At 45.3% G+C, this 22,861-nt stretch overlaps 1 protein-coding gene across 3 annotated transcripts in view; it reads left to right on the top strand.

The window, feature by feature from the left end:
- LOC142204141 (protocadherin-10-like) overlaps window positions 1-22,861 on the top strand; it is a 93,814-nt gene that overhangs the window by 69,559 nt on the left and 1,394 nt on the right. The window contains exon 3 of one of the 3 annotated variants that reach the window (XM_075275419.1): window positions 1,586-1,620. The exons of 1 other annotated variant lie outside the window; for it this stretch is intronic. In XM_075275419.1, the coding sequence (XP_075131520.1) occupies window positions 1,586-1,620 (35 nt within the window). Of the gene's footprint in view, window positions 1-1,585; window positions 1,672-22,861 lie in introns of all 3 variants that reach the window. One more of the 3 variants, XM_075275418.1, reaches the window with a different exon arrangement.

Here is a 22,861-nt window from a genome sequence, read left to right as displayed (position 1 = left end):
ACACTGAAAAGCTCAGGGTGACGGCCCCGATCAGTTGACGTACGGCATAGGGATTTTCAGACCTGGCGACGGGTCCGCTTTAGTGTCAAACCTCTTTCCCAGATACAGTATCGCTAAGAATTGGTAGAATAGATTTACGAGCAAGATGACTGGAAGAGACGACTGGAAGAGACGACTGGAAGACTTGTGTTTACTGGGGATTTTGTATGTTCGGTAGAAATGCTCTTTAATGTCTCATAGGGGAGAACAATATAAAACAATTTGGAAGAAGGCATAACTAGCTTTAGGTTTCCCAGTGGATTTCGCAGACTTCTAAGTGGCCTAGTTGAAATACTAAAACTATTTATGCCGTGAGAGTAGCAGTTGTTACCCAAATCCATTATTTATATTGTTTCAGTAAATGTTGGTAATATTCTATCGTAAGTTATACATTGGGATGACAGCAACATAATTCTACAGCTTACATACAATGGCTTAGGATAAAAATGGGCTCGAAAGGACAGGCTTGCCATTAGGGTTGAGCGATCGGGATCGGAAAAGATCGAATTTCACGATCGCCGATCGGGATCAGCTGGAAAATGATCAGAAATCCGATTTTGAAATCTCAAGTTTGTCTCAACCCTAAAAGTGACTTTTCCCATGGAGAAGCATTGACTAGGGTTGAGCGATTGGGATCGGGAAAGATCGGATCCCGATCGGCGATCGAGCAAATTTCAAGATCGTGATCGGCTGGAAAATGATCGGAAATTGGATTTTGAAATCTCGAGATCGTCTCAGCCCTAAAAGTGACTTTTCCCATAGAGAAGCATTGACTAGGGTTGAGCGATTGGGATCGGGAAAGATCGGATCCCGATCGGCGATCGAGCAAATTTCATGATCGGGATAGGCTGGAAAATGATCGGAAATCGGATTTAGAAATCTGAAGATCGTCTCAGCCCTAAAAGTGACTTTTCCCATAGAGAAGCATTGACTAGGGTTGAGCGATCGGGATCGGGAAAGATCGGATCCCGATCGGCGATCGAGCAAATTTCATGATCGCCGATCGGTTGGAAAATGATCGGAAATTGGATTTAGAAATCTCAAGATCGTCTCAACCCTAAAAGTGACTTTTCCCATAGAGAAGCATTGACTGGGGTTGATCTTTCCCGATCCCGATCGAGCAAATTTCAAGATCGTGAACAGCTGGAAAATGATCGGAAATTGGATTTTAAAATTGATCCTGAAATCTCAAGATCGGCTCAACCCTATTTGCCATATAAATCACATAAAAGATATTCTATTCGCCTGTAGCGCCACCACAGGAGAAAGGAAACATTACACTGTAACCAATGGACTGCCTGTGCAATGTTTCCAATCCTCCTTAGGTCTTTCGAGCTTCTTTACACTTGGGTGAATGACTAATAATACACTATGACTAATAATATACAAATAATGGAAACTGGACGACTCTTATAAGTAGAGGTAGATAGAAAAAAAATACTAAATAAGTTAATAAAGACTAGAAATTGCTAATGAGAGATAGGAATAGTAAAGGCCGCGACAATTAGAGAGAGATCCCTAATGTCTTGTTTCTCTTTGTTTCCAGTTCGCAGAGTCTTGAAGACCTTGGAACTCGAAAAGGTGTGAAAACAGATCACGACAGACTACGTTCACTAGTTTCCCCAGTGACTGGTCTGTATATACACATCGCCCATCGCCACTTCCAAGTGGTTTTAGCCCAACTGCTTGTCATGTTCAGGATTTTCTACACTGTCAGCTGCTTTAACTCTTGTAGATAAGGTTGTGTTCACACCTACGTCTGACCTATGTTTGGGGGTTCCATCTCCGAATCTGCTTCAAAAATGCGGAGAGAAAGGTCCTGCAACCAGGACTTTTCCCCCACATTATGGTCTAGTATAGTTTCCATGAGTAATTGCATTTTAAGCGGATTAGGTTTCCGCTGTTTGGGTCCCCAAGTGGACCCGGAGAACGTAAACCCGAGTGTAGATGTGAACCTAGAGTAATATAACCTGTTGAAAGTTCCCTTTACTGATACTTCCAATAGAGATGAGCGAACACTAAAATGTCCGAGGTTCGAAATGCGATTCGAACAGCCGCACACTGTTCGAACGGATTTCGAACCCCATTATAGTCTATGGGGGGAAATGCTCATTTCAGGGGTACGCAAAATTCGATAAAATTATACTTACCAAGTCCACGAGTGACGGTCAGGCTGGATTCTCCTTGAAGTCTTCTCCCGGCGCAGTGTCCCCGCGGCGTCTTCCGGCTGGAATTAACTCTGCCTAGGCATCGGGGCCTAGACAGAGTCGACTGCGCATGCGCGGTCATGCGCGGACATGCGCAGTCGGCTCTGCCCGATCCGACGCCTGAGCAGAGCCGACTGCACATGCGTGGGCATGCCCGCGCATGCGCAGTCGGCTCTGCCTAGGCCGGATGCCTAGGCAGAGTGAATTCCAGCCGGAAGACGCCACGGGGATGCTGCACGGAGAAGACTTCTAAAGGTAAGAGAAGAACCAGCGTTGATTGGCAGAATGTATAGCATGTATAGAATGTATAGCATTCTGCCAATCAACGCTGGTTCTGCATCGAACCTTAAACTTCGAACAGCTAGTAGTGTTCGATCGAGTACGAGTATTTCGAATACCATAGTATTCAATCGAACACTACTCGCTCATCTCTAACTTCCAACCCTTTATGGAGAATTTGGGTCCACAGCCACATTCCCATCTTGTAGATCTTCATGAATTTTTCTGGGTTGCATTAATATATTCAGTTACATACATGGCCGACTAAGTAACCTGTGCCAGAATTATGGATCAAATTGTGGGCCAAATTAGGGGCGTTCAAAGTGTGCCCCGTATTTATTACGTTTTAGATACTTTTTATGTAGCCCTCAATAGTTTTGATAATGAGTAGAGATGAGCGAGTAGTATTCGATCAAATATCTCCCCGCCATAGGTATGCGTGTAAGCGGCCAAACACTGAATATTCAATGCGATTAACCCCTTGATGTTCGGCCGCTTACACGCATTCCTATGGCAGGGAGGTATTCGATCGAATACTACTCGCTCATCTCTAATAACTAGGCATGAAATAGGTTGGGAAAGGGTCTAAATATAGGATGAATGCAAAGTTCAACACTAAATTTTGTGCAATTCCTGCTCGTCTGGGCTAATTCTATCTAATAATTTAGGAAGATATTAGTGGAGCTTGTCCAATGCATTTTGGCGTGGGCCATGTCTAGGATGTCCATGAAAAGAATGTAAGAATATCTGTATATGAGTAGATGAGATGTTAGATGGATGGCCACATTATTTCTTTACTCTTGTACATTTTGTAAATATGGCCTATGGAGAAAACCAAAAAGCTTACAATATTTTGCAGATTCTGAATTGGGAAACAGCCCAATGTGTATAAATGGGATTTCATCCACAGACATTTATACCATGATCACAAGTGGTTTCTATCTGATATTTGCAGGTCACACTTCTGGGATCTGCACCTTTATCTAAAATATGGGGTTCTCTGATCTTGGCCCTGCCTTTTGAAGCAGCCCTGAAGCTGTAATTGGCCATTTTTGTGACTTCCATAGAAGATCTTCTCCTGGGCTGGGTGATATGCTGGTTCTGGTGACAGTAACCTATCTATCTGCAGGGCTGGGGTGATATGCTGGTTCTGGTGACAGTAACCTATCTATCTGCAGGGCTGGGGTGATATACTGGTTCTGGTGACAGTAACCTATCTATCTACAGAGCTGGGGTGATATACTGGTTCTGGTGACAGTAACCTATCTATCTGCAGTGCTGGGGTGATATGCTGGTTTTGGTGACACTAACCTATCTATCTGCAGGGCTGGGGTGATATGCTGGTGCTGGTGACAGTAACCTATCTATCTGCAGGGCTGGGGTGATATGCTGGTTCTGGTGACAGTAACCTATCTATCTGCAGGACTGGGGTGATATGCTGGGTCTGGTGACAGTAACCTATCTATCTGCAGAACTGGGGTGATATGCTGGGTCTGGTGACAGTAACCTATCTATCTGCAGGGCTGGGGTGATATGCTGGTTCTGGTGACAGTAACCTATCTATCTGCAGGGCTGGGGTGATATGCTGGTTCTGGTGACAGTAACCTATCTATCTGCAGGGCTGGGGTGATATGCTGGGTCTGGTGACAGTAACCTATCTATCTGCAAGGCTGGGGTGATATGCTGGTTCTGGTGACAGTAACCTATCTATCTGCAGGGCTGGGGTGATATGCTAGTTCTGGCGACAGTAACCTATCTATCTGCAGGGCTGGGGTGATATACTGGGTCTGGTGACAGTAACCTATCTATCTGCAAGGCTGGGGTGATATGCTGGTTCTGGTGACAGTAACCTATCTATCTGCAGGACTGGGGTGATATGCTGGGTCTGGTGACAGTAAGCTATCTATCTGCAGGGCTGGGGTGATATGCTGGTTCTGGTGACAGTAACCTATCTATCTGCAGGGCTGGGGTGATATACTGGGTCTGGTGACAGTAACCTATCTATCTGCAGGACTGGGGTGATATGCTGGGTCTGGTGACAGTAACCTATCTATCTGCAGGGCTGGGGTGATATGCTGGTTCTGGTGACAGTAACCTATCTATCTGCAGGGCTGGGGTGATATACTGGGTCTGGTGACAGTAACCTATCTATCTGCAGGACTGGGGTGATATGCTGGGTCTGGTGACAGTAACCTATCTATCTGCAGGGCTGGGGTGATATGCTGGTGCTGGTGACAGTAACCTATCTATCTGCAGGGCTGGGGTGATATGCTGGTTCTGGTGACAGTAACCTATCTATCTGCAGGGCTGGGGTGATATACTGGTTCTGGTGACAGTAACCTATCTATCTGCAGGGCTGGGGTGATATACTGGTTCTGGTGACAGTAACCTATCTATCTGCAGGGCTGGGGTGATATGCTGGGTCTGGTGACAGTAACCTATCTATCTGCAGTGCTGGGGTGATATACTGGTTCTGGTGACAGTAACCTATCTATCTGCAGGACTGGGGTGATATGCTGGTTCTGGTGACAGTAACCTATCTATCTGCAGGGCTGGGGTGATATGCTGGTTCTGGTGACAGTAACCTATCTATCTGCAGGGCTTGGGTGATATGCTGGGTCTAGTGACAGTAACCTATCTATCTGCAGGGCTGGGGTGATATGCTGGTTCTGGTGACACTAACCTATCTATCTGCAGGGCTGGGGTGATATGCTGGTTCTGGTGACAGTAACCTATCTATCTGCAGGGCTGGGGTGATATGCTGGTTCTGGTGACATTAACCTATCTATCTGCAGGGCTGGGGTGATATGCTGGTTCTGGTGACAGTAACCTATCTATCTGCAGGACTGGGGTGATATGCTGGTGACAGTAACCTATCTATCTGCAGGGCTGGGGTGATATGCTGGTTCTGGTGACAGTAACCTATCTATCTGCAGGGCTGGGGTGATATGCTGGTTCTGGTGACAGTAACCTATCTATCTGCAGGACTGGGGTGATATGCTGGTTCTGGTGACAGTCACGTATCTATCTGCAGTGCTGGGGTGATATACTGGTTCTGGTGACAGTAACCTATCTATCTGCAGGACTGGGGTGATATGCTGGTTCTGGTGACAGTAACCTATCTATCTGCAGGGCTGGGTGATATGCTGGTTCTGGTGACAGTAACCTATCTATCTGCAGGGCTTGGGTGATATGCTGGGTCTAGTGACAGTAACCTATCTATCTGCAGGGCTGGGGTGATATGCTGGTTCTGGTGACAGTAACCTATCTATCTGCAGGGCTTGGGTGATATGCTGGTTCTGGTGACAGTAACCTATCTATCTGCAGGGCTGGGGTGATATGCTGGTTCTGATGACAGTAACCTATCTATCTGCAGGACTGGGGTGATATGCTGGTTCTGGTGACAGTAACCTATCTATCTGCAGGGCTGGGGTGATATGCTGGTTCTGGTGACAGTAACCTATCTATCTGCAGGACTGGGGTGATATGCTGGGTCTGGTGCCTATAACCTATCTATCTGCAGGGCTGGGGTGATATGCTGGGGTCTGGTGACAGTAACCTATCTATCTGCAGGGCTGGGGTGATATGCTGGTTCTGGTGACAGTAACCTATCTATCTGCAGGGCTGGGGTGATATGCTGGTTCTGGTGACAGTAACCTATCTATCTGCAGGGCTGGGGTGATATGCTGGTTCTGGTGACAGTAACCTATCTGCAGGACTGGGGTGATATGCTGGGTCTGGTGACAGTAACCTATCTATCTGCGGGGCTGGGGTGATATGCTGGTTCTGGTGACAGTAACCTATCTATCTGCAGGGCTGGGGTGATATGCTGGGGTCTGGTGACAGTAACCTATCTATCTGCAGGGCTGGGGTGATATGCTGGTTCTGGTGACAGTAACCTATCTATCTGCAGGACTGGGGTGATATGCTGGGGTCTGGTGACAGTAACCTATCTATCTGCAGGACTGGGGTGATATGCTGGGTCTGGTGACAGTAACCTATCTATCTGCAGGGCTGGGGTGATATGCTGGGTCTGGTGACAGTAACCTATCTATCTGCAGGGCTGGGGTGATATGCTGGTTCTGGTGACAGTAACCTATCTATCTGCAGGGCTGGGGTGATATGCTGGTTCTGGTGACAGTAACCTATCTATCTGCAGGGCTGGGTGATATGCTGGTTCTGGTGACAGTAACCTATCTATCTGCAGGGCTTGGGTGATATGCTGGGTCTAGTGACAGTAACCTATCTATCTGCAGGGCTGGGGTGATATGCTGGTTCTGGTGACAGTAACCTATCTATCTGCAGGGCTTGGGTGATATGCTGGTTCTGGTGACATTAACCTATCTATCTGCAGGGCTGGGGTGATATACTGGTTCTGGTGACACTAACCTATCTATCTGCAGGGCTGGGGTGATATGCTGGTTCTGGTGACAGTAACCTATCTATCTGCAGGGCTGGGGTGATATGCTGGTTCTGGTGATTCCCTATAACTTGTACTATAATAGTATATATCGCTATCACTGTGACATATGATTACATCTCCATATATTATGATTTCCAGCAATGTTGTCACCTTTATGCTGCATTTTTCCGCTCACTATTGTGCGCCATTACAGACACTTGAGAATATTATAATTTGCTACAATGACATACCTGCTTCCCGTGATCAGCTGCGGATAGACTCGGATTGACATGACACAGCCCGGAGATATCATTTACATTCCATTGCAATTTTTTTTTTTTTGATATCGAGGAAGGGTCGAAGGCAATAATGGAAAATTGACTATGTTGTTGTTTCCTAAATAGGCAAATTGCTTTACCATCGTCACATCAGTACTTGATAGATAATCTTCTCGAGAAATAAACAGATTCCCTTTAAGAAGTATCCGCCGCTCAAAAAGAAACTTTGGTTTGTTGTAATAACCGTGCCGAAGAAGCGGCGAACGCAACTTTCATTTTCTATACGTGCTGTCAAACTATTTGTTTTTCCTTTGGCTGCCGGAATGCAAATGAGAGTTATAGACGGTATTCTGGAAGCCATCAAAGATATGTGACAGCTGCTGAATACAGAGGATACCGGCTCAGCCCCCTGTTTTATACACTCCAACAAAACACTTGCAAGATGCTATTTATTCGCTTATTTAAGAAGACATTTTCTTACTTTGGTTTTCAAGGGGTATATCACAATTTGGGAGGAAGACGGCTTTATGTGCAGTTTTTGCTGATTCAATTGCTGAATGCATGGAAATGGGATTTTTTTTGGTATCGAGGCAGCATTTTATGGCGTCGTTGTCTGAGTTTCCCTTGTAATTGATATCTACCTGCGTATTCTATGTTTATCGGGCACTTGCTGACCTGTGATAACCTTCCGATTTTTGTAACGTGCCATTTACTCGACTGCAAAATCACTGAGTCATCCTGAGGCTAAGACCCCACACGGAGCTTGAAAAAAATGCAACAAATATGTGTTGTGTTTGTGTTGCTTTCTGCAGCGTTTTTAATTACATTTTTTTTTACTTCCCCTATTACATTTCGGGTAAGTCGGGTTAGCCGATCTTGTGATTTCAGGATCGATTTTAAAATCCGATTTCCGTTAATTTTCCATCCGACCCGATCGCAATCGTGAAATTTACTCGATCACCGATCTGAATCTGATCTTTTCCGATCCCGATTGCTCAACCCCATGGGTAAGATCACACGTGTGTTTTTTGGACCGAAATGTGACGCAGAGGCCGCTTCAGATTCCGGTCCAAAAAATGGCTAGCCAAGGCATTCTGCTCTGGATGAATGGGCCTAGTTGGGAGGTAGGTGTCGCGAGGCGGACGTCCGCGTCTGAATCAGCCGTGGAATCAACCTGAAGAAAGGGCAGGTTGCTTCTTTGTTCCACGAGCAGAGATGACTGGCGTTGTGACGCAAGCCCCAGCTCAAGTATCATCTCTTCCATCATTGAAGATGTTATTGTCACTCCATAGGGAGAGACCACCATAAAGGTGTGTGGAGTCTTATTAACCCCTTAAGGACCCGGCCATTTTTTGGTTTCGCATTTTCGTTTTTCCCTCCTCACATTTCAAGAGCCATAACTTTTTCATTTTTCAGTTCACAGAGTCACATGACAGCTTATTGTTTGCGGGACAAATTGTACTTTGTAATGGCATCATTCAATATGCTGTGCAATGTACTGGAAAGCTGGAAAAAAATTCAGAATGAGGTGCAATTGGAGAAAAAATGCATTTGCGCCATTTTCTTATGGGTTTAATTTTTACAGCGTTCACTGTTTGGTACAAATGACATGTTACCTGTGTTCTACGTGTCAGTACAAACGCGGTGATACCAAATTTATAGAGTATTTGAAATGTTTTGATACTTTTAAAAAAATGATAAACTTTGCAAAATAGAAAAAAAAATTTGTGTCATCATGTTCTAACACCTGTAACTTTTTCATATTTCCATGTATGGAGCTGGTTGTGGCGTCTTTTTATGCGGGACAAGATGACGTTTCTATTGATACCATTTGGGGAAAGATCTGATGGTTTGATCACTTTTTATTCAATTTTTTATAGGAGGCAAAGTGTTGAAAAAAACGCTTTTTGGCGGTTTTTATTTTTTTTTGCCGCTACGCCGTTCGCAGTACGGGATAAATGTTTTAATATTCTAATAGTTCGGGCATTTTGGAGTGCAGGGATACCTAATATGTTTATGTTTAATGTTCTTTAATTACTTTTATAGCTAATCTAGGGAAAGGGGGGTGATTTGAACTTTTATATTTTTTTTATTTTTTTAATACTTTTAAAAACTTTTTTTTTTCTTCTGTTACATTTATGATCAGACCCCTTAGGTACCTTGAAACCTAGGGAGTCTGATCGCTCATACTATTCACTGCAATACTACAGTACTGCAGTGAATAGCAGAATCCCAGCACTTCTATTAGAGGCTGCCTCTGGCATCCTGTAATAGATCTAGTGCAGAGACAAGCCTGGAAGCCTTCAATAGGCTTCCGGCTGTCATAGCAACCGATCACTGCCCTCATGTGATGTTCAGGAGGGCGGCGATCGGCGAAACATGGCGGCGCCCATGCCGCCGGCGCCGTTTACACACTGCGGTCACGTTTGACCACAGTGTGTAAAGGGTTAACAGCAGCGATCGGCTCGGGCACCGACCGCTGCTGTTATTGGCAGGTCCTGGCTGTATTATACAGCCGGCATCTGCCGTGTATGGAGCGAGCTCAGCGTGTGAGCTCGCTCCATACATCCCCATGCGACCCATGACGTACAGTTACGTCAAGGGTCGCTAAGGGGTTAAGCCAAAGGAAGCAAAGGAACTGCAGTGGAGCGCTCGTGGCTTAATAAGACTCCATACACCTTTATGGTGGTCTCTCCCTATGGAGTGATGATATCCCCCTTAACCCTGTCTAAGCCTCTCACCTCTGCCAGATCAGTCCTCTCTGCGCCAAGCTGATGAGATGCAAATACATCGAAACGGCTGTCCTTGGCTGAGAAGACTGTATCTGGTATAATCCCAACATCATTTCAAACAAATGCCTCTGAGAGGTCGAGCATGATGTTAAAGGGAGCGCCCTCTATAGGTGTGTTTGACTGAGACTCTGTCTTCCTAATTACATCAGACTTGCACATTCTCAGTCAGCGCCCTCTATTGGTGTGCACACTTGAGGCACTGACATCCTAATTACACCATGAAAGTCAGATTTGCATATTCTTATCATTGAAGATGGTCAACATCAGCTGGGAGTACGCTGGAGCCCAGGAGAGGTAAGTAACAATGTTTTTTATGTCTGTATCCTCCCCTGGGTCTCCAATTATCTGAGGTCTGTAAAGATAAAGGTATAAAAGTACAATAAGCACCATAAAACGTCAGCACAACAACCAAATATAACGCTTTACCAATGAAGTATCCTTGTGGGACACTGCAGAACCAAATTGTAGATCCGCACCTTCCTCAAACACCAATGTCAGAATTAGGAATTAGCATTTGGTAGAGGAACAGGTCAGCGCTGTCATGAGGGATTAACTTTCACATAAATATCAGCGGAAAATTCAATACAATGACTTTCACGCTAAACTAAATTAATAGTGAAGGTGCCGGAGTTACACATTAAAAAGGACTATAAAACACATGACTTTACATTTAATGTCTATTCCCTGAGAAGATTTGGTGGTAAAACAGAATTTGTAGAGTAAAACATTTAGCCAACTTAAGAGACCAGAGGATTTGGAGGCCGTAGCACAAACTTAACTACTCTAAAATTGGCTTGGGTATAAATTGTACAAATATGTGCTCATGGTGGTCGTCCCACAGAAAAATATGGAATGGGGTCAAACTCCATCATGACCATCTTCATCAAACTCCATCATGGCCACCTTCATTGAACGCCATCATGGCCACCTTCATTGAACTCCATCATGGCTACCTTCATTAAACTCCATCATGGCCACCTTTATCGAACGCCATCATGGCCACCTTCATTGAACGCCATCATGGCCACCTTCATTGAACTCCATCATGGCCACCTTCATTGAACTCCATCATGGCTACCTTCATCAAACTCCATCATGGCCACCTTTATCGAACGCCATCATGGCCACCTTCATTGAACGCCATCATGGCCACCTTCATTGAACTCCATCATGGCCACCTTCATTGAACTCCATCATGGCTACCTTCATCAAACTCCATCATGGCCACCTTTATCGAACGCCATCATGGCCACCTTCATTGAACTCCATCATGGCCACCTTCATTGAACTCCATCATGGCCACCTTCATTGAACTTCATCATGGCCACCTTCATCAAAGTCCATCATGGCCACCTTCATCGAACTCCATCATGGCCACCTTCATCAAACTCCATCATGGTCACCTTCATCAAACGCCATCATGGCCACCTTTGTTGAACTCCATCATGGCCACCTTCATCAAAGTCCATCATGGCCACCTTCATCAAACTCCATCATGGTCACCTTCATCAAACGCCATCATGGCCACCTTAGTTGAACTCCATCATGGCCACCTTCATCAAAGTCCATCATGGCCACCTTCATCGAACTCCATCATGGCCACCTTCATCGAACTCCATCATGGCCACCTTCATGTTTATGATTTTTTTGGTTTTAAAGGTTTCATCCATTTCAATTTTCTTAATATTTAATACAGCTGTGAGTTTCACCATAAACATGGCCAACCAGGACTCACCTCTCCCCAGGTCTCCAACACCAGCAGAGGCAGCTCTGTTCATCAATATGCAGATTTCCTGGCTGTGCTAATCCTTTAGATGCCACAACAAGGCATCTAAACATATTGAATTAGATAGCAGTTTCCAATTTTTTGCACCGAGTTTTGTCATCAGTGAACCTCTATTACATCTCGCCAAGTATGGAGCTCTGGAAAAGTGAGAGCTCTCTATACATGTCAGATGCTATGGGGTCCATGTAAAAATCCTATAATTCTATCAATATTTTTTGCATTTTAGTTTTATGGGATTCACTCTGCAACGGCCTCCTTTTTGTCAAGGCACCGCCTTTAGACCTTGCAATCTCATTATGGGGATCCAAGGGGTGGAGCGGCGGGCCATCTTGCCCCTATACTATCCAGATGCTATAATCGCTAGTGGCTAGTCCCGGGAACCGAACCCCATCCCGAATAATTTGGGGTATTTGTATATAACCTGGCTCATGACGAAGCAGTTCACCCATGAGCCTAACCATGAGAATAGTCCCCATTGAAATGAATGGCCGTCACATGTCATGTGGATCCTGAAATCAAACTGTGGAAAAATAAAACCCATCATGCAAAAACAAACCCCCAATGGAAGAATAAAAAACTTATAGCTTTGTGAATACAGGGGTGCAAATGAAAAAAAAAAAAAAGATGCATATGTGGCTGTAATTGCCAATGTTGGTATTCAGTAGACAAGATTGCTCTAATGGTTGAGTATATAGTATATACATATCCGTCATAGTCGCGTGTATAATTCAATATACCCCTTGTAAGCATTACCAATTTCCTGTATTTTGTCACATAGAAATGTGACTTTGAATGATCCCTTCATTGCCAGAAGGGATAGGCTTCACACTTCATTTGGCTGCTCTTGTTGGTTAGCCTCATCATTGTAAGCACAGAGCAGAACGCTTCGGGGACTTCGTGTCGGCGAAGGGTTAAAGCTGCCATGTTAAAATGTTGTCTGACCAGTAACATTAAAAAATACAAAATAAAGCAGCAACATAACGGGGGAAAGTCAAAGTTACTAAAGGTCAATCCATATTATCTTGGGACCTCCATGTACCAGGACGTCGTCTGATTGAAGAGGCTTTCGGGGTATTTTTTATACCGATGACCGATCTTCATGGTAGATCATCGGTATCAGATCGGTGGAATTCTCATACAGGGTCCCCACATGCGGGCAACATAATGGCTCAGTAAACTGGTTTCATTATGAATCTTCCAAAAATTTCAAGTTCAACTAAATCCAAAAATTTGGGGTTCAACTTCCACACATTTCTAGTATAATTTGAGGTTTCTTCAGATGCCGGGGGAGGTGTTGACACATAATCACCCTATTGGACCTGTTTGGTCATCTTCCAACACCTTCCGGCCTTCTGGGTAATTTCACAGACTCCAGGGTCCACTGAGGCCTGTGACGTCATCATGACGTTTCTCTGATGTCATGATGCTTGCATTAAAGCACCATGATGTCACCGTGTCCCATGTGACTGCTGAAACCCAGAAAAGTCCTGCACAAAGTTTAAGTATAAAATCAGCTGAAACCCGTTGGACACCCGGCAGACCCCATATAGCCCAAGGGGTACGCGGGTAACCAGTGTTTTAGCGGGTTGGCTCTCTGTCATTTGGGTCCTACGACCAATACAAACAACGGCGAGAACAGCGCAAGTGTAAGGCGAATCCAACATTGGTGAACTTTCGTAATGTTTCCATTAATACACATCAAGCAAATTTTTCTGAATGGTGAAAAATCGGAAAAAAATATGAGTGGTGAAAGTTTTAGTTGTTCTGTGGTCAGTTTAAGGCTAAGTTCACACGGGGGGGCACTCAGCGCCGCACCTCCCATGAGGCGACCTGAAGCGACCGCTTCAGGAGGCACTATGTCGGTGTTCGGGGGGGGGCGGCATTTTTGCTGTCCTAAGCCAGTCCAGGACAAGCTGTCCTGGACTGGCTTAGCGTCACCGTCACCGAGCAGTGGATTGAGGCGGCCCTGTGGACACAGCGCTGCTCCAGCGGCCACCCCTCACGCTTAGCAGAGAGCAGGTCCTCTCCCTGCCTGCTCTCTGCCTAACGCCGCCCGCTCCACCCCCTCCGCTCTACCCTCTCCGCTCCGCCCCCTCCGCTCCACCCCCTCTGCTCGGCTCCGCCCCTTCCTCCGGGGGGGCGGCTTTCTGACGTCCGCCTCAGGCGGCACAAACACTAGGTTCACCCCTGGAGGCACTATAGCGGGTTTTGGCACCGAGAGTGACGCGGGGAGCTGTGTCACTCTTGGGTCAAAACCCACCTGCCACAACTGTTGCGGTCTCGGCCTCCCCCCCCCCCCCCCCTTGGAGTCAGCTCAAATGAATGGGCCGACTCCGGAGGTTGCTGCCACCAGGCGACGCCGCGGCTTACCGAGCCGCGGAATCTGCCTGAAGAAAGGGCAGCCACGGAAAAAATTAGCCTGGCGGTCTACATAGACCACCATTGTGAGGGGGCAGATTTTGACGTGGATTACATAATTCTGCCCCTCAGTGCCCATGTGAATGGGCTCTAAGACCGTGGACAACCCAGCCTAATGTTATAATAAGTGACGCTGTCAGAGACAGTCACATACATAGATGCTTAGCATAGTTTCTTTTAGGGCTGACTAATACATTTCTAGTAAAACTACAATAAACACCATTTTTAATGCACTTTTATAAGCTTTTGGGTGTTTTTTTTGCGATGACTCCTGCAGAGTCTCCACTTGTTCAGTGCTGAAATAAAAACTAATCAAATGGTTGCAGCTCAGCGGTCTGGCTGTCTAAGAAGATGTTAGAGCCCTGTGGGCTGGAGTACATAGGAATACTTACAGATACATTCATTTTATGCATCGATTTAAGCTGTTTACATAAAATATACAAAAAAAAATTCCAAAAGATGTTTTGGAAAAGAAACAAAGTATTAGTATGAAATGAGAAATTGAATTCAGCAACGGGGTTCTGAGTTATCATAGAAAGCGTGGGCATGTCTATGCGACTGACTTCAAGGAGGAGTCTCAGAAGTTTGCTTTAAAAGATTAGGCGCCGTCTGTGGGTTTTACAATTGGGGCTCCCAAGACCTCTTCTCAGTTTTTGGATATTATATTTTTAATAGGAGTTTTTCCAGGACTTTGAAAGTGAAGATCTGTGGAGGTTCAACACCTGGGATCAGCTGTTTGCAGCAGCAATAATCTGAGCGCCGCTCAGGCCATGTGATATGACATTCGTCAGCAACACGGCCTTATCAATGCTCAGTCCCATTCAAATAGATAGTCTTTGCTGCAATACCAGGTGCAGCCACTGTGCAGATGTGTGGCACTGTGCTTGGTCACAGTGTTCACCTGGACTCTACAACTAGAAATAGCTGAACCTGGGTGTCAGACTGCCAATCTTTAATGAATGATCTATCCTAACGGTAGGTCGTCAATTACATAGACCTTAAAACTCCTTTAGGCTAACACTGAGTTCAGACGGAGGCCGCCTCAGATTCTGTACCAAAAAATGGGTAGCCACAACTGGATGCTGATGCAGTGCACCGGCATCCAGTTGCGGGACTCCACCCTGGATTAGGCCCAAATGAATGGGCCTAGTCGGGAGGACGTGTCTTCACACTGAATGAGTTGCCGAATCCGCCTGAAGAAATTTTGCTTCACATCGCGAAAAAAAGAAAGGACCGGCTCCCATTGATTGCAATGGGAGGCATTTTTTTGGTCAGGATTTTGATGCAGGTCACCTGTCAAACTCCTGACCAGAAAACCCTGTCTGAACTCTACCATGTAGGGGGCCACGGTGAAAAAACGCTGCAGGAAACACCAAGGTGGAAACGCATTTTCACAGAAAGCTTGCAGAGTTTTCCTCTGCAGACTTTCTACTTCCATTATACCTATAGGGAAACCGATGACATTTCTGTAGGTATAATGGATTTCCAAAAAACACAACCATTTTGGAAACTGTGTGTATTTTTTTTTGCAATATCCGGATGGGATTTGCTAGAACCCCATCCTCTTTGCAGGTACTGTACAATACTGCTGTAACATCTCTGCCTGCTCGGATCACTGCGCCACCCTCTGCTCGCATGCGGCGGTGCAGGAGGCGGGTGCAGTTTGGTTCTTGGCTTAAAGTTTTTGGTCGCACTGCGTGAACACGGCTCTAGTTCTGTGATTGTATTACCCGTCTTCTGCCCTTTTTTGCCTCTGTTCATGAAGTGGTTAATTCGTGTGATTGACAGCCTGCCTTCCTGTCAACTCCAGGGGCGCGTTCTTCCTCTCTATTTAGTCTTGACTCCCATTCACACCAGTGCTTGCTATTGCCTTGTGCATACCTGCTCCTTACTGTCCCTATTTTTGCTTGCATTCTTATCCTTGACCTTTGGCTTTCCTCACTGACTATTCTTTGGACTCCAATTTGGCACGGCATCGCTCGACTGTTACTGACCCTTGGCTAGCTGACCTCTCTTTGTTGTTGTCCGTCTTGTCTCCGTTTTGTGTTTCACGTATTCAGGGAGGGACTGTCTTCGTGGTTGCTGCCTATTACGTAGGATAGGGCCTGGCAATAGGAAGGGACAGTTGGGGGCTTCAGCTTAGGGCTCACTGTCTCTTGTGTCCCGTCCCAGGGTTCAAACAGTTACTGGGGAATTGCTGTCCTAGCCTTTTACAGTCCCTGCAAACCTCAGCACATGCCCCTCGTTGGGCGCCAACATTTTTCAGCATGAACAAGCATTGATTCCTTATTTCTAAAATCACAAAGATCCGTCTAATATCGAAGATTCCGTGATGTAGAAATGGGAAACTTTGATCGGACCCTCCACACACTACCCATTATCCTGTACCGCCGCCGCCGCGATTATTGCTTAGCACGTAGAGAACAAGAACAAAACATCCCAGCTGGTAATTCTTACAACTATTGCGACTTATTTATTACGTTCTCGGACAAACCCTTTAAGTAAAATAATGTTTTTAATTATTTCCGTGATAAATGTTGTGTTGCCTTTACCGACGCTGCATATTTTCTGCGCCGTTCCGCTCGCCCGCACCTTCTTTTGCATAGGACTGTGTAATTGTACCTTTTAAAAAATAGATGATCTTATCCGCCGAGCCGGCGATCGCTGACTATACAAAGAGTACATTTCACAGCCGACTGCCTCGGCCATCCATTCTGCAGTCTCTTAAATATTCTTTATTTAATCCCCAGAACTGACCCTCACATATTCAATACGATTACGCATGTTCTAGTGAAAGTCCATTAGATTAGTCTTGCATGTACTGTATTAGGATTTAGTAATTAGATCCCCTCCCCCGGTTCCTTCCTCTAATGTAAACAGTTTTAATTTGGATAGCCTTTCTTAATTTAGATCGGCTTCCTTTAGAAAATGAAATCAGCCTGAGAGTAAACATGTTACCTATTACATTGCCGCGGATAATTAATGATTGTATTATCACTGGGCTTTCTGTATTTCTAATCATATCTTGTAATAATTGCCTCGTAATTGCTTAACTAACACATGTAAATTTCTAATTCCCTTTCTGTGACTTACAAACAACCTTTCGGCTAGGAATAGTAAGTAGCTTGGTTCGGAAAATATCGGAGGACTTCAAAATAAAATTTGAGGCTAACGTGGTCATATCAACACTCTACTCTACGGGGTATAGACCCATCAGCCAGATGATTAAAACCATGTAAAGTGAAGTTGTCACCGGGTCTGGAAAGACCAACCACGTACAACTGATCGGCGCTGTCACTGGGGTGTTTTGTTAATCCGAATCTGTTCGGCTATTCCAAAGATATAAGCCCTGTTAGTGATGATACACATTAGGCTCTATTAGACAAATGGGTTGAGACTTTGCATGATCCATCCCCAGACCAGAGAAACCTCCATTAAAAGGGTTTTCCAGTATAATGATGAGAAGCGGCTGATCTACGATGCAGGGACTGTCTATATCAGGGTTACTCAATTACTCTTAGTATGCTCCATATTGTCCTGCCCCCATACTGTATAATACTCCCGAGTACCCCCACAAAGGATGGCACATCAAAAGTGGTCAGAGGGAATGCTCATCACTAGGGTTGAGCCGATCTTGAGATTTCAAGATCGATTTTAAAATCCGATTTCCCATAATTTTCCAGCCGATCTCGATCGTGAAATTTGCTCGATCGCTGATCGGAATCCGATCTTTTCCGATCCCGATCCCCAACCCTAGTCAATGCTTTTCTATGGGAAAAGTCACTTTTGGGGTTGAGCCGATCTTGAGATAACCTCCGATCTCGATCCCACTGGAAAAGATCGGGTCGGAATTCCGATCGCGATTGTGAAATTTACTCGATCGCCGATCGGAATCCGATCTTTTCCGATCCCGATCCTCAACCCTAGTCAATGCTTTTCTATGGGAAAAGTCACTTTTGGGGTTGAGCCGATCTTGAGATAACCTCCGATCTCGATCCCACTGGAAAAGATCGGGTCGGAATTCCGATCGCGATCGTGAAATTTACTCGATCGCCGATCGGAATCTGATCTTTTCCGATCCCGATTGCTCAACCCTACTCATCACATGATTGTTCATACATTACAATAGCAGAAGGGATAGAATAGTAAAAACAGGGATCAACAATGGTCTCTGCTGCTTGCACAGGTGTAGGCAGTAGGGACTATCGTCGATCCCTGCTTTCACTATTCTAATGTATGAGGGCAAGGGGAAATATTCGAGAGATATATGTTACTCCTGGCTGCTGTAATAATGAAAAGGGCAGGGGTCTGGGCAGGGGTGAATCTGCCCCTTTCGCCGCCCGAGGCGAACGACAGAAAGCCGCCCCCCCCGGAGGAGGGGGCGGAGTGGAGGGGGTGGGGCGCCGTGAATGGGGCGGGGCTTAGCGTTGTTCGCAGGCAGAGAGCAGGCACGGAGAGGACCTGCTCTCTGTCTGAGGGTGAGGAGTGGCCTCCCCAATCCACCACTTGGTGCTAAGCCAGTCCAGGACAGCTTGTCCTGGACTGGCTTAGGTAAGCAAAAATGCCGCCCTCCCTGGGGCCCTGACATAGCGCCGCCTGAAGCGGTCGCTTCAGGTCGCCTCATGGGAGGTGCGGCGCTGGGTCTGGGTAGCTGGTGTCTGTGGGGTAGATTCAGACCCTGGTCCACCTGTTGAGTATCCACGGTTTATAGGAACGTGTACGCGTATATATATACGTTTTTATAATCTTCCGTAAGCCATCGATTAGTTTGACAGTTTTTTCCTTTGGACAATCCGACTTTACATTTTCTATCACTCCAATCCATTGGGGACCAAAACAACATAGAACCAGCCCACTAAAACAATGGTCACACACGAAACCCGACAGACCCCAATGACTACAATAGGGTCCCGTTGGGTGTCCGCCATTTTGAAACAGAAAGCGGTGGAGGATTTTTTTCTCTGACAATTTTCAGTGGTCTCTGTCGACACAACCTTAGAAACAGTACCAAGATCATGCAGGACATATGTGGAGAAGTATAGACCTGTGCTGAATAATAAAGCATTTTCGGTGACGTGGAAAGCTCCAATTTAGCTCCTGCATTGGACTAAATCTCTTCTCCTGCTTACTCCTTCCCCTTTGCTCCCATTAGAGTTTGATAGATCTGTCTAGTATGAGTCATGTGACCTGCGGTCCATCTCCAAGATGGATGTACCAGGAATTTTCTGAGAAACTCAGTTCATCAGTGTGCAAAGAGGCATTGTGCTATATTGCAAAGTTTATTATAACAGCCCGTGCCATTGATTTATGCAAAGTGTGTTGAAAGTTAGTGACCATTTAATTGTTTTCTCCTCGTACGCATCATGATTCAATCATCGAGTTTACGGCATTTACAATATACAAACTATTCCAATCGCTAATTCATTAAGCGCTCGCTTTCCAGCCGTTGTTCCCATTAGGTCCGGGGCAACTGTCAGCTAATACAATTATCAGCTGATCAAACCCTATTCCCTCTTCTACAATCCTGCGACTGTAATTTGCTCATTTATAGCTATTTCTGGAATCCAGAATTACATACAGAAAATCGGAATGTGCCTGGCGCTTTATAAAGGAAATCTAAAGCGCCGTAAGGTGCTAATCCCATAGCTCTCGCCTTAGGGAAAATGATCACTGTCGCTGTAGTTTTCCATTTACAGATTATCTGTTACTGTAGAGATGGGGCTCAGCACTAAATTGCACATTTCGTGGATCTTATTTTTTTTTTATAGACTCGCATAAAATATAGGATTTTAACACTTTATTATAGCCGTATTATCTTTATTTTAAGAATAGAGGTGATCATAGGAGGGGAGTTTAGCATTTGCAACTATAACGGTGCTGAGAGCTTTGGGGCGAAACTGGAACATTGAGAATTAATGAGGAATAATAAAAAAAAAATTAAAAAAAAATCCCCAAAAATACAACAACAATAATAATAATAACAATAGTCATAATCATTGTAGCAATATATTAGATTTTACTTTATTTAATTGCATCTCTTAATCTGCCCTGGGATTTGGAAGCCGCAAATATTAAATTACATTGGTGAAGGTTTATTAATTTAATGGACATTCTGGACTATGAAATGCTCATTAAATCTACAGTACGACTACCCAGCAGATAAAATCTTACAGACGTGCGAATGGTAATACCACCACAATTACCTTGGGCATTCTAAGACTGTCTTGTATCCCTGGGCTAGACTAGGAAGAAATGCAATCTATGGAAAGAAAGACTGTCCAAGTCATCTTTTCAGAAGCAGTCACTTTCTGTTATCACTTCGTATCTCCAACTTTGTCTATCAAGCATCTCATCACATTGCTAATTGCTCAGGCAGAATTGATTTGGCGCCCAACACGGGGCAGACTGGTTTCAGCTAAAAAGGCTTATTCAACGTATATAGGGTTGATCCGATCTTGAAATTTCAGGATCGTTTTTAAAATCCGATTTCCGATCATTTTCCATTCGAACCCGATCCCAATTCCGATCCCAATGCAAGTCAATGGGATTTTTTAAATAATCGGAGATCGGATTTTAAAAATGATCCTATTCACTACACAGCATGTAGTCCAAAAATTGATTCAATTTTTGGACCCCACGCTGTGTAGTTATTAACCCCCCACACCCGCTCCCACTGGTGTCTGCTTACCTGCACAGCTGCATCTCCCAGTTCTTCTTCGTCCGGTCCTCTGTCCTTCACATGTCTTCAGAGCGCCCTGCGCTACCCCCGCCTCCCTAGACTAGTATTGTAGAGATGCAGGGAGTAGGCGGGGCTTGGTGCGGCTGTAGAGTGTGGGCAGGGAGACGTGAGTGCATCACTCACGTCTCCCCTCCCAGTACCCGCCCACACTCTCCTAAGCCCCGCCTTCTCTATCATATTAGTCTAGGGAGGTGGAGGAGGGGGCGGGGCGCAGGGCACTCTGAAGCCACATGAAGGACAGAGGACCACTTCCATTCATTCCAATGGGTGCTAAGCTTTTCCCACAATGTTTGACCGTGAAATTTTCTCAATCGCCGATTGGATTCCTATCCCGATCGCCCAACCCTAATCATATAATGTAAAATATAGAATGTTCTTAGGTAGTTTATGTATCAAATTTGCATATCTTTAAAGATTTCATTGAATAGGTACTTTCATTGTTTACCTTCAAAGCATGAAGCTCCGTCCTAGTCATGTGATGATTGGTTACGATGGTTTCACACTAGAGTTCCGGGATTTCGGGATTTTCTTTCCACCGATTTTATACTGAAGACAGGCAAAAACCTGGTGGACCCCATCATATTCTATGGGGTCCACAGATTTATGTGGGTTTGCATTTTTTGGGTCCCCAAATGCTAGAGTGAACCTAGCATAAGAACGTGGCTTAAACCAAGAGAGCGTTCTGATTAGTTTACCGTGGGGAACTCCATCATATAACCAGAACAGATTTGCATTGAAGATTCTTATTCACTGAGGGATTCATCCTTATCATTATTAGTAGTATTATTAGTATTTTTGTCAAAAGAAGTGTTAACAATCTGCAAAAAGTTGAAATTTCTGGGGCATGGCGGATTCTGCACCAAAAATTGTTTACCAATTTGAACCCCCTTTGGAACATTTCCAATGAGCAGACATGTTATGGACAGGATATGATGAGAGAAGTCGTGGCTTCCCATGGCCTTTACTATGAATTACACCAATGGATTTTTTCCTTTTGCATATTCATAAATATATATATTTTGCTCTCACATACTGTGCTATAGTTACAAGATAAGACCAGCATTGCATGAATGTATTCAGTCTGTGAAATATGGATAATATGTCAGCCATATTTTTTGGAGTTGGATTTGTGTCCAAAACCATACTTAGCAAGTCAGGGGTGAACCTGCCCCTTTCGCCTCCCGAGGCAAACGACAGAAAGCCGCCCCCACCCCCCAGGAGGAGGGGGCAGAGCGGGGACGTGGCTAAGAGGAGTGGGCATGGCTAAGAGGAGTGGGCGGGGCTTAGCGGCATTCACAGGCAGAGAGCAGGCACGGAGAGGACCTGTTCTCTGCCTGAGCGTGAGGGGAGGCTGCTGGAGCAGCGCTGCTCCAGTGGCCTCCCAAATCCACCGCTCGGTGCTAAGCCAGTCCAGGACAACTTGTCCTGGACTGGCTTAGGTAAGCAAAAATGCCGCCCTCCCTGGGGACCTGGCATAGCACCGCCTGAAGCGGTCGCTTCAGGTCGCCTCATGGGAGGTGCGGCGCTGTAGCAAGTGTTCCGAAACATCCTTCCCAATATCCCAGAAGAGGAGGTACATCTCCTGAGCCCAGTGGAATGCTCTTGCATCAACCAGGCTCTGGGTCATACTACACAGGACATATTCTGAATATGTCGCAAAAAGGGGCATTTTGTGCCCACATCCCGAGATCCTAGAAGGAATGTGACACCCCCCATATAAAAAAAGGGGCATGGCAATTTGAAAATGTTTCCCGGGTATCAGCCTACAATAGTTAAGGGAATATTGTCACTCCTTAGGGAGAGACCACCATATAGGTGTGTGGAGACTTATTAAGCCTTTAGCACTCCACTTCGCAAAGGACCATGGGAAGAATATGCAAATCTGTCTTCCATGATGTAATTAGGAAGTCAGTTGCTGCCT

The sequence above is a fragment of the Leptodactylus fuscus genome, chromosome 5 (genome assembly GCF_031893055.1).
Source record: "Leptodactylus fuscus isolate aLepFus1 chromosome 5, aLepFus1.hap2, whole genome shotgun sequence".
NCBI classification, from domain to species: Eukaryota; Metazoa; Chordata; class Amphibia; order Anura; family Leptodactylidae; genus Leptodactylus; species Leptodactylus fuscus.
This window is presented reverse-complemented; position numbering and strand designations above follow the sequence as displayed.